Source organism: Ostrinia nubilalis, chromosome 11, assembly GCF_963855985.1.
Source record: "Ostrinia nubilalis chromosome 11, ilOstNubi1.1, whole genome shotgun sequence".
NCBI classification, from domain to species: Eukaryota; Metazoa; Arthropoda; class Insecta; order Lepidoptera; family Crambidae; genus Ostrinia; species Ostrinia nubilalis.
In genome coordinates this window covers 4,133,855-4,146,011 of record NC_087098.1, presented here as the reverse complement: position 1 = coordinate 4,146,011, position 12,157 = coordinate 4,133,855, and the positions used below count along the sequence as shown (strand labels likewise).

The 12,157-nt window shown below is 36.1% G+C and overlaps 2 protein-coding genes and 1 non-coding gene across 6 annotated transcripts in view; 2 read left to right on the top strand and 1 right to left on the bottom strand.

Moving 5' to 3' along the window:
- Nucleotides 1-3,342, top strand: part of LOC135076154 (diuretic hormone class 2) — a 74,380-nt gene extending 71,038 nt beyond the window's left edge. For 3 of the 4 annotated variants that reach the window (XM_063970625.1, XM_063970623.1, XM_063970624.1), the window contains exons 4-5: nucleotides 884-904; nucleotides 2,296-3,342. In XM_063970625.1, coding sequence (XP_063826695.1) covers nucleotides 884-904; nucleotides 2,296-2,425 — 151 coding nt within the window. In that variant the 3' untranslated portion in view covers nucleotides 2,426-3,342. The remainder of the gene's footprint in view (nucleotides 1-883; nucleotides 905-2,295) is intronic. The other variant, XM_063970626.1, reaches the window with a different exon arrangement.
- An 884-nt stretch (nucleotides 3,343-4,226) lies between these two features.
- Trnae-uuc (transfer RNA glutamic acid (anticodon UUC)) lies at nucleotides 4,227-4,298 on the top strand. The gene has a single exon. It is a non-coding gene; the product is annotated as a tRNA-Glu (tRNA).
- Nucleotides 4,299-6,347: 2,049 nt separating this feature from the next.
- On the bottom strand, nucleotides 6,348-8,278 carry LOC135075834 (peroxisomal catalase 1-like). Its single transcript, XM_063970295.1, has 2 exons — nucleotides 8,154-8,278; nucleotides 6,348-7,853 (listed from the first exon to the last, which is right to left on the bottom strand). The coding sequence occupies exons 1-2, from the start codon at nucleotides 8,274-8,276 to the stop codon at nucleotides 6,348-6,350; spliced, it is 1,629 nt and encodes a 542-aa protein (XP_063826365.1). The 5' UTR covers nucleotides 8,277-8,278.
- Nucleotides 8,279-12,157: the final 3,879 nt, after the last annotated feature.

Here is a 12,157-nt window from a genome sequence, read left to right as displayed (position 1 = left end):
ACACATATGCTAAGGCACAATATAAGGTTTGAACCGGTTGAGAAAAACAAAATAACTCGTATAAGAGCAGAATTATTGTATTTACCTTTGTATCGGGTCCCAGAGGAAAAAATCAATTTCCAGGAATTCGTTATTAAATATTCGGAGTAAAACACTACGTTTTTAAATTAAATATTATCGTAAGATGGAAGCTGTTCTTGAAAAATTTATCGATAGCTATTAATTACAATAGCCAGTGAAATTTCAGGCAGAAAGAAATTATTAATATTGGCACATTTAACTCCTATAAAATTCAATTTGTTTTGTATCTATCAACACAGTACACAGCTCATACACTGAACAGGCTACGTTCAAAGCACGCAGATAGTTATTATGACGTAGGTATCTGCTAAGAAAGGATTTTCCAAAATTTAAACGGGGATCCAAAGCTTATGTGGATAAACAAGAGATCATGCGGGCGAATACTATGGCATAAAGCGAATATTTTACTCGAGTACTCGAATCATTTTACCTAGTATTTGAACATCTTTAAATAACCCAAACTATGAAACTTAAATAATACCAATAAGGGGACGTGAACGTATTTAGAATGTGCCTAAAATTCCCTAGGAATTATTTGGAATCAGTTTAGCTAGTAATCTAATAATTCAAAATTTCAAAGTTCAAACTATTTAGCTGGACAGTAACTGTCACCATTAATGATATCCAGGTCCTAATTATTATTCAAAACACGATTAACTCATTGGACAAACAATTAACGGTTTGACTGGCAGACTGTAATTAAATTTGGGTACCTATCACCACTTTGAGAATAATAGTGATTGTATTTTTTAATTGAGTGTTTTTCATTTTTAATGTTTTCACATGTTTTGTCTCTTTTCAGCTTTAAAGATGAAATCACTAGGTACGTGTAGAACGCTTTGGGTTTGCAATGTTTTGCATGATTTGTTGTATGTATTTTTCTAATTATTAACCACATTTGTAACATGCCTGTTTACTATTAAGTCATTTATTATACTAAAATAATTATAAAAACTAAACTTTAGATACTTATTTATGTTATGTAGGTTTGTGGCTATGTTAAATTTAATTTTATGCGCTTGTGGTTAAGAAAGCTTTTTCACGCATAAAGTTAGCTTAACGATGGTGAATATTAATGAATAAAAAGTATAATAAATGACGTTTTAACAGGCTTCAAATTTTGAAATAAGAACCGGTTTAATATTTATGGGAGGGATAGATACCTCATCCTCTTTACGCACCAATAAATTACTATAGCGTTATTAATCCTTCAACACATTTTAAGCTCTTCGTTAAAGCTTTTAAATACATTTTTGCTTACATTCACATAAACTAAGCCCCAAATAAAGTAGCATTGTTAAAAGTTCTAAACACTGTTTATTTGGAGCCGCGTCGAAAAGGTCATAAAAGAATTTGCAAAGTTACAGCAATGCAGCGTGTTTCAACATGTTTCACTTTGTTATGCTCGGCGTTTGACAGCGTTACATTGTGAACATGCCTTGCACATCACGGATTCTCTACCCCGAATTTAGATTCCCCGCAGGCTGATTTTTAGTCGGCCGATAATTGCGCCCGATTCTAATTTGTATGACGAATCGGTCGATGCCGATGTGCGCACTTTTATACATTGTCCATACTGATTAACAGCCCGATCCAACTATCGGCCGGTAAAAAGTCTGGAGTCTACGGCTAGGCATAGTCTTACTTGCATTACAATAGAGTTTCGCACTACGTCCGAACCGAATTCGTTCAAATACGGATCTAGAAAACTAACTAGAGAAATCGTATACTTAATGGATATCAGATCTAGTGCGTAAACTATCTTACAAATACACGTAGTTCTATGACTTAACCATATTTTCTCGGAAACAGATCGGATGTAGGCACTTAGTGCAAAAAAGTCCGTCAAAATATCGATCTAGAAAGCAACTAAATAGAAAATATTGGATGACGGAAATCGTATCTACTAGTGCGTACACTACCTTAAAATAATTCTACGACTTATTCCAGACCGATTTTCACAGATATAGAAAGTAGTGTGAAACCGCTCAGACCGCTCGACGCTCTTAGGCTGAGTTGCACCACCTAACTTTAACGGTAACTATGACGATAACCGGTGCATATTGTATGGAGTTTGACAGATTTTTGACGTTTGTCAAAGTCAAAGTAAGATGGTGCAACCCACCCTTAGTATCTAAAAAGTTTGCATGTTACATTCATTACATTAGTGACAAAAACCCAGTGCCTTTTGGTATAACTTTGGACTGTTCACAGCGAGAAACGCGCCCTGGACCTAGGACTCAGCCGTGGCTACTCCGGGGCTCTCCAAGCCAAGCATATGCTGGGCGTCGCCGCCGCCAACTCGGCCTTCGGACCCGGCAGGAGGCGGCGGGATGCCCACTAGAACACCAACAATCCTGGGGCCCCTCACAAAACCTAGGGCCCCGTCACACCTCCAGGGGCCCCATCACACCTCGCCCCACCACTTAGAATCCACGCTTCGGGCCCACCTTCGGCTGGCAACATCTACGTAAACTTACAAACTCAAGCTTTTAGAAAGCTCTCGCAATTCATAGTCATGTACTTCACAATAACGCTGTATACTTTGCCTTCTGTGTCTAAATAAATCGATATCTTAAAAACGTTTGTCTAATAGTGTTTTGAATGTAAGAACGGAATCGTGAATATTAATCGAATATTCATTTATCTAAAATCATAGTTCGATCTTTATCTTCCATTTTCATTGCTCCATCTTGACTTATTCAAAACTTAATAAACTATTGTTCGTTACTATTACACTTATTGAGTTGCATAAGTAAACTTATTATTCTAGTCATTTTTACCACGAGAATAATTCTAGTATTAATAGAAATAATTATTTTGTATAATTGCATACAATTTATTTTCGTAAAAGTAACTTTATGTTTAGAAATTGACTGATTTGAGCATTTCTATGTGATAAGCCTAAATGCGTAATTAATTTATCATTTCTAAGATTTTACAAAATTAATAAGGAATACGAAATAAAAGACGCTAAAATGTTTTTCCTAAAACTTGACATTTCCTTTAATGTAAAATGACACTATTTAGTACAACACGCTTAATGTAATTAGGGAAACTTAAAAGTATTTATATTTAATTAAGGTTATCCAAGCTTTCGTTAACATTCCATCATTTTATAATAGTGATTTAATGTTAAACTTAAAATTCCTATAACGTACCTATGTGGCAAATTTGTTTAGTACTTAAATGGTTATTATAAGTGATAAAATACCTCCTGTCTAGAGTTTATTGTTAAAAATAAAGAGATATTCATATTTATTCACGGCATTTTCTTTTTTTTATTCAATTTTCCTTCTTTAAGCACCTGTTTAAAAAAAACTTTTAAATCTTATAATGACAAATAAAAGCTCTTAGATTGATTTCTTTCTTTCATTGTATTTTAAGTCAGAGCATTTTTTATAATGAATACTGAAAGAATTTACTAACAAAAAAATGCAGGTTCGAATCCTGCATCAAGAAAAAATCTTGAGGTGAGGAATTTTATTAGGTCATTATTATGTTTTAATCCAGCACATAGATAAATAAAACTATTTTGTACATAGTAAATTTTAAGCGATAGTAAAATTGTATGTGATTCTACAAATATTTATAATGGGGTCTTTTTAAAAAAATAGTATAAACCGCCATCTATAATGTTAGTCTGGAACTAACTTTCATTTATTTCTGTCCAAGGTTTTACGCGAGAAAGCGCCATCTAACGCAAACTAATTGAATCGCTTGCTCCAAACTACAAATTGAAACCTAACTTTATGGAGTTCTTTGAATAAACGCAAGAGGGCGCGAGTACCTAAAATAGATGTTGCGTGAGCAGTGATACTAGATGTCACTACATGTACCATTTATTTAGTCCTCAAAATATTAAAAATACAAAAATTAAAAAAAATAGGTTAAAATTGTATCTAAATAGGCTGATACCTATAACGTGGTGAGAACGAACATACTACTATTTCAATAAAAAAACTTTATTGAAATAGTAGTATGATGTTGTTTATTTAATACTATAACGAGTGAGCATTGCATATTGATTAATTTAAATGTTTATTTTTATTGATTTTTTTCAGTTACCAAGTGTGCAATATTACTGTCTTCCAATTAAAATGAAAAATTAGGTTAAATTACAATATTTCAATAACTTTATCAACTCCCGTATGGTCTAGTGGCTAGGATACCTGGCTTTCACCCAGGAGGCTCGGGTTCGATTCCCGGTACGGGAAAAACTTTTTGTTTCCCACAATAATTTAATTTTGGTATTAAGGTTTTCAAAAGGACCTAATTACATTGTAACTGTAATTTTTACTTTAACTAACTGACATGTTCAGTTTATTCTGTAACTGGTAATGGTTATTTATGTATTTATTTTAAGTCTATCTAACAATCATAGACAAAGTCGAAATATTTAACTTCATTAACACTGCCTACAAAGTATAATGATTAGAAAACACACCTTCAATCTTCTATCGTGTTTTGTTTATGATAATACGGCACGCAGCCGTCAAGTAGTGATGTACGGTATCTGAAACCTCGGTGGAATCTACTTGGTCGGTAATTATGATAATAATGGATAATACTTGTAAATTATCTTCAATTAATACTCCCAACCATTACACATAATGCTTATGAGTAGATGCTAATATAATTTTATAGATATAAACACACTTGCCTAGGCGAAACTTTTTAAAGGCAGAATTAATTCAATAGTGCAGGTAGGTACTAAGAAATGATAAAACTTTTTTATTCTTATTTCTCTTTACTGAGGATCGTGTCTACTTTGGGTAAACATATTTTATCCATTAGATATGATGACAGATAACTTTATCAGGAACTAATGACACTGGCTCTGAACGTTAGGTAGGTATAAAATCCGCTATGCGAAAGGCAATGTCCAAGCATGCGCCAGTACCCATCTACCTACGTGTCCCTAGTATAAAGTACTAACAAAGGTGGCAACAAATGGGGTACCGATGACCAGGATACCTTGACCCACGATACCAGCTACAACACCCCTCCCTCGCATCTACCCCAAAGTCCTCAGCAGGGCAGGGGAGATCAGCTTCCGATGGACTGTTGATCGACAGGCTGAATGTGTACTCACTTGGATGCCCTTAGATTTTTTCAACATGGCCGACCGTTGTATTTATAAAGAGCTATTTCAGTGCGGCTACAGACATGGTCGTTAGCTCGTTAGGTCATTAGGGTGTCGCAGTATGTTTTACCTATAGGTAACGCCCTTATTTTGTTTATCTCTTTGATTGATCATCAAAGGCGTCTTCTATCATTATTAAAGCTGTATCATTGTTTTCTAAAAATGACGCCTAAGTATGATTCTACACTCAAATTATGGTAAGGTAATCGTTTTCAATAGGTACGGACTCCATAACATAACATAACCTATTATATTATTACTATTTCTACCATTTTCCTTCATCATCCAATTTAATTATCACTCGTAATTGTAGAGAAAGCAAAGTTTTCCGCCCCCGTAACGCTTTTGTAGGACGAATCGATATCACAATAACTGTCAACATGTCTGCCCATGAACTTAGCAGTTACGGAGTTACGATTGTGGCACGCGGGGTCAACGCCCTCGATCGATACTGCACCTACACAACCAACTTCAGCAAGTTTGTATGCGAGAGGTTGTTGGGTATTTCCAACCTTTCAGGACTTTCTTTTTGAAGTACAAATTTTCAGATGTCTCTAAATGATGGATCGAAAGTTAATAAGAAAAAAAATATTATTCTGCTACCAACATGAATCATAAATCAATCGGTGCAAAGTAGAAATCAATAAAAAACAATCTTGTGAACAAATAAACCAAATAGTTTATTGGTTAGTAGTACCATTTCATTTTGTAGAGTAGTTTTTGCAAAGTAACTGGTCTAAAAAAAGAATCAAAATTACATAAGGTGTATATTGCGTTTTACCCACACATTGTCGTCGGCTGTAAGTCAATTTTCCTCCAACGACCCAAGTTCCAGTAAAAAGAAAAAGTCACTTTCCAAGAATTCCAGTGGGAGGGCAAATCAAAGGATTCTTACCTTTAGCATTTCATTTCACCAATTGTGGAACTATCGAAACAATGTGGTCACAAAATTAGGTTTATTATGAAAATATAAAATTAATTTCGTCATGAAATCGGTCCATACTTTACAATAAATCGAACACTAAAGCATTCATGGACGGAAATTTTGATGATTGAAAGTTAAAATTATACAGAAAAAGAGACCGGAAAGAATTAAGATAAAGTATTAAGGATAATAATCTCACTTCAAACGACCTTGTGCGAACAAGCTGACACATCTTGCAAGAGGCTCGTATCTCGTTTGAGCATCCAACTTGGCAGCAGCATTTGCCCTCTCTTGAGCTGCCTTATAACTCACAGTCACTCTATGACCCAAATCCTTAGAAACCATCGATAACAGACTAAGAGCATTCTTCACAACATGACGGTCCACATTGACAAGAGTAGCCGCCAAGTTATCTGCAAGCCTTTGCCTATGAGCATCGTTCTCTAAAATGTCATTGTAGAACTCTGAATTAGGCTGCAAATCAACAGAATTTCTATCCCACATATGTTTCCTCACTTTCGGATGACTCAAATCAACAATTGGTTCTGGACCATTAAAAGTGTTCGGGTAGTAAACCGGGGCATCGTGCATGTTATCTCTTATCGGAGCTTGGCCATCGCGATTGTAGACCTTCGTATATTTTGGATGATTGATTTCAATATTATCGTGGTTACCTCCCAAACGGTACTTGTGAGCATCGCGGTAAGCAAATCTTCGTGCTCTGAACATATTGTCAATGGGCCCAGGTATACCAGGTACTAAGTTGGCAGGGTTATACGCACTCTGTTCTGTATCTCTAAAGTCATTATCGGCATGCTTATTTAATACGAGTCGGCCAATGGTGACAGTTTTAAAAGTTCCTCTCTTCCACAACCTTGTCACGTCGAATGGATTATAATCTAGATTCAATACTTGTTCTGGAGTCATGATATCCATGTCTAATCTCCATGAAGGATATTTCTTATTAGCAATTGAATTATACACATCTCTGGTGAAATAATCAGGATCTTGGCTGGCTATAGCTTGGGCTTGAGCAGTGGTAAGATTAGCCAACCCCAGTTCAGTCCGAAAGTTAAACTTAACAAAGAAACTCTCTCCGTGTTTGTTGGTGATTTCATAAGTATGCAATGGGAATATATCCATTCTTCTGTATCCATCAGGAATCCCGTAATCCGAGTGTAGCCACATAAAGTTGTTCAGTACATCTGGTCTTTGGGATATCAAGTCCCAAATCATTGTGTAGTCAATTATATTTGTTTTAGGGTTCCTTCTGAATGCCCTTACAAAATGGGCAAAGTCAACGGGATCTCTGTACAAGTAGACCGGAAGATGTAAGTTTAGGAAGTCTAAATTTCCTTCCTGTGTGTATAATTTGACTGCTAATCCTTTGATTTCTCTTCCAAGCTCTTGTCCACCTTTGTTTTGAATGTTTGTGGAAAAACGGCCAAATAAAGGAGTTTTCTTTCCAATTCCATTGAAAACATCAGCACTGGTGTATTTGGAGACATCATGGGTCACTTCGAAGTATCCGTGAGCTCCAAACCCTCGGGCATGCACAGTCCTTTCCGGGATTTGTCTGACGTCAGAATTTGAGGTTGTGTCCATGTGGTAGGTGTTGGAAAATATGTCTGTGTTCATTGTGACCGTCTGCCTGATGTCAACAGGTGCTCCGGCAGTTGTTGTGAGGACTCCTATTGGTTTCTGAAAGAAACACTATGTTAGAGCAAATTATGACCAATATTGCACAATTCAATTTTTTTTATAGTCATATCATAACAAGTGTTCAACGCTCATTTAACTTTTTGTAATAAACCCCTAAGTATCTAGTCCTTGAGTTTAAAAAAAAAATAGGGCGTCACAGAGCAATTGCTCTTTTAATTAAAAGTAAAGAGTGCCTCATTTCTTTCACTTGTATACTTTCAATCGTTTCATGATGCAAAGATAGTCTCAATGTTGGTGGGGATTATCGTTTTTCCAAATTAAAATTATGAAGGTACTCACAGGGTGCTCTTCCTTAAACTGCGTCAGCTGTCTGGGCACATAGTCTATGGTCACATTATCGTACACATACTGGGTGGAGAGGTCCACCACACTCCACAACAAAAGAACCGATACGCCTCTCATTATGCAATCAGGCAAATGCCTTAACGAGCACACCCATCTGTTTTATAAACCCATGAATAATAGCGGAGGATACACGTAAAGCAACAATGTTAATTTGTTTAACATCGGATGTACAGCTTGAAGCATGCAATTGAGACTATTAGTTTTTCAGGGCAATTATTAGCAGGATTTAATTGGGTATTCTTTGTTCTAGGATAGTGAAAAAATTTGTACATTTACAGTGTTGGAAATTAGTTATACCTACTAATTTCCAACACTGTAAATGTACCTGTAACATTGTAAGGTAACTTATTACCAGTAAATCTGTAATGATACCTCATTGACTGAACTACCTCGTTCCACCACAGATGGCATCATTTGGATCTATTTGCACCTTTTAGGTGAGATTGAAAATTTGTCAATATTCACTACAAATACAATGTCTTCACAAACGTCTCTTATTTCAGAATACCTTGACACTTGGACCCGTTTTTTAGATGGAATACACAATGTGGAGGATGACTAAGTTCTCAAAGATCTGGAATTTGTATTCCATGCGAGTTTAGTTACAAACTATGACTATCAATTTAATTGCCTGAGAAGAAATATGATTCTAGCCTGCCCAGTTGTCCAGTCAACCAGCACCTCTCAATTATTGCTTGCGTATTGCAGTCAATGTAGGTACAATATCAAACTTCTAGACTGTATAGAAAAATAGTAGTAGGCCAAATTCTGAATAAAGAGGAAGCGTGTCTGCAAAAAAGAGGTTGAGTGTAATAATAAATAGAAATAACTCAGTTAAAATCTTCAAAAACTTAATAGTATTTACAAATGATAATGAGTAATTAAACATCGATAATTTACTCGCATCATATTCGGGAAATCATTAATGTATCTTTATTATTTAGTAGGCATTAAACCACTAAATATGAATTATAGGAATGAAACAATCGCACTTAATATCCGCCGAAATAATTCTGAAAATGTACCTAGATACTAATTTTTTAGTCGATCATTTTCTTTATTTGCCACGACTGAACCTAATTCTTGGAGGTTTAGGCTGTCTTGCACCATCTTACTAAAGATATTATGATTATTATTATGATTACTTTAACAAAAATCAAAAGTCCGTCAAACTACATACATAAAACACCGGTTATGGTTATAGTTACGGCGTAAGGTGGTGTAACTCAGCCTCAGGAACCTTACTTTTACCGTAACTACATACAGTGAACTTGTTCAGGCTAAAATTACTAGATTACTTACTTGAACACACGTGTACTTACGTCGAGAACTTCATAGGTACTACGTAAATTCATAAACATAGTATACTATACATACAGTGTGTTTGGCATATAGGCCAGTAGAATTAAACACAAAAATGAATTAAATCGGAAATAATTCCTACTAAAGATTTTAGTGCTTTAATGGCTTCATTAGCTGCCCATAAAGACTCTCCTAGGTTTTCGACTTCGACGGAGTTGTGCTTAAGTGGTGGGGGCCCCCTAAAGGGGCGCTTTTTCGGTTTTCCGGTTATACCGCGTAAAGGACTTACCCTATTGAAAAGTGGTCTTCCTGACGGTTGAAGGGCATTTAATCCTGCATTAAATAAGACCAAATTCATATGTTTTGAACAAACCGTTCTCGTGCAAATGTTCGGCAAAGTAGAAAATATGTGTATAATTAATGACCCTCTCCACGTCCAATGGCTCGTTACCCGCAGGCTTCTAAGTCTTGAAAAGGAGCGCCTTAACCAGTGTAACAATATTAAGGCTTACGAGCTGGATGCACCTATCCTTGTTCGTCCCAGCCGTTCCTTAACTGCAGTTGCTGCACCTCTTCCTGGCACTTACCTGAACGACTCTGTGTTACCTACTGTGGCTGCCCCTCTTTCTTTTATCCTCCTGCACGACTACATTGCCTAGCCGTATGCCTGGTCTAAGGTTCGACGCCAAAAATCAACAACAACAAGTTCATATTAAAACGCTGAAGAGTTTTTTGTTTGTTTGTTTGAACGCGCTAATCTCAAGAATTACTAGTTTGATTGAAATAATTGTTTTTGTGTTGAATAGCTCATAAATTGAGGAAGGCTATAGGATATATACAATTACTCTACGACTAATAGAGGCGAAGCAGTAAAGAAAATTGTTGCAAGCACGGAAAATAGTATTTAAACTATTTTCACGCGTACGAAGTTGATTTTGTGGCGTCTAACCTTGGACCAGGCATATGGCTAAGCAATGCAATCGTACAGGAGGGTACAAGGAAGAGGGGCAGCCACATTAGGTAACACAGAGTCGTTCAGGAGAGTGCCAGGGAGAGGTGCAGCAACCGCAGTTAAGGAACGGCTGCGACAAACAAGGACAAGCGAATCCAACTCGTGAGCCTTGACAGGGATACGCTGGTTAAGGCGACCCTTTACAAGGCTTGGGAGCTTACGGGTGACGAGTTATTGGACGTGGAGAGGGTCAATAGTTATACACATATTTTCTACTTTGCCGAACATTTGCACGAGAACGGTTTGTCCAAAACATATGAATTTGGTCTTATTTAATGCAGGATTAAATGCCCTTCAACCGTCAGGAAGACCACTTTTCGATAGGGTAAGTCCTTTACGCGGTAATCCCGGAAAACCGAAAAAGCGCCCCTTTCGGTGGCCCCCACCACTTAAGCACAACTCCGTCGAAGTCGAAAACCTAGGAGAGTCTTAATGGGCAACCAATGAAGCCATTAAAGTAATAAAATCTTTTGTAGGAATTATTTCCGATTTAAAATCTAATTCTACTGGACTAATAGGGCTAGCGATAATTTAAGGCGATGTTCTGATACCAATTTTATCGACAAAAATGCCGCCATGTGTGGGCCCACCCCCCTCCTCTTGGAATGGGGAGGCTTATTTTTTTATGTGACTCTACATAAAAATTGTTTGTATTTCTTATGTGCCCGTAATACAGATAAATAAAAAATTGCATTTGTAAGCCAATAATGTGTCATTAAAAAAAAACACAAAAATGAAAAATAATGACCAAAAAACTTAAAAAAAAAAAATAATGAATTTTAGTTTTTGTCTAAAAATTCAGTTTTGACGGGCACGTTTTTGGGAGCATTTTTCGCTATAAAATTGACATAATAACATTAACACCTTAAATTATCGCTAGCCCTATCCCAAACACACTGTATCTAGTAAGTATGCTGTACATGTAGCTACGTAAAAGCTGCCGTCTCCGACGGCAGGAGATCACATTTGACAGTTTGCATAGTTATAATATGTATAGCTGCATACCTAGTGTACCGACCGAATTGATTTACAACTGAATTAGGACAAGTACCTATACAGGATGATTTTGTTAATTTTGTTAACAGTATCCATTTTTTTTAATAAGCTTATCTTAATTTCTTTAAACGTGGAATTTATCGATAAAAATTTGGATACTGATAACAAAATCACCCTGTATAATGAAAACGTGTGTATGGTTTGTACTTACATAACTCTCTATAGTCAACCGATAAGGTTCTAGGCTAAGACCATCAGACACAAATGAAAAAAACATTAAGAAACTTTAAATCATCAACTGCTATTATGGATAAACACCATAATATGCAATTTAAGGTATTTGAATTGAAATTTAGAGTTTGACCTTTTTTACTGCTGGGTGAAGATTGATTCTTCTTCCTCTCTTTCTGTCTCTTTCACCAAAAAGATCAGGCAAAGGTGAAGTAAAGGAAAACGTTTTGCTGAATGGAAACTCAGAAACAATAGACAGTCAATTTCTTTAACCGCAACAGGCGCGAAAGTGCATTCGAAGCGGTTTTGCTGAACTAAGTGTGCACTTAACTTAATTAAGACCTAAGTAATCGATGTTAATGTTTCAGGCCAGTGTCAGAATTGATCTATTTACTTA

What these genes read in the sequence shown, in the direction of transcription:
- LOC135075834 (XM_063970295.1), bottom strand. Translation starts at nt 8,276, where the DNA reads ATGAGAGGCGTATCGGTTCTTTTGTTGTGGAGTGTGGTGGACCTCTCC. An exon ending in AGTTTAAGGAAGAGCACCCT is followed by an intron (nt 7,854 to 8,153) that starts GTGAGTACCTTC and finishes TGTTTCTTTCAG; the next exon opens with AAACCAATAGGAGTCCTCAC.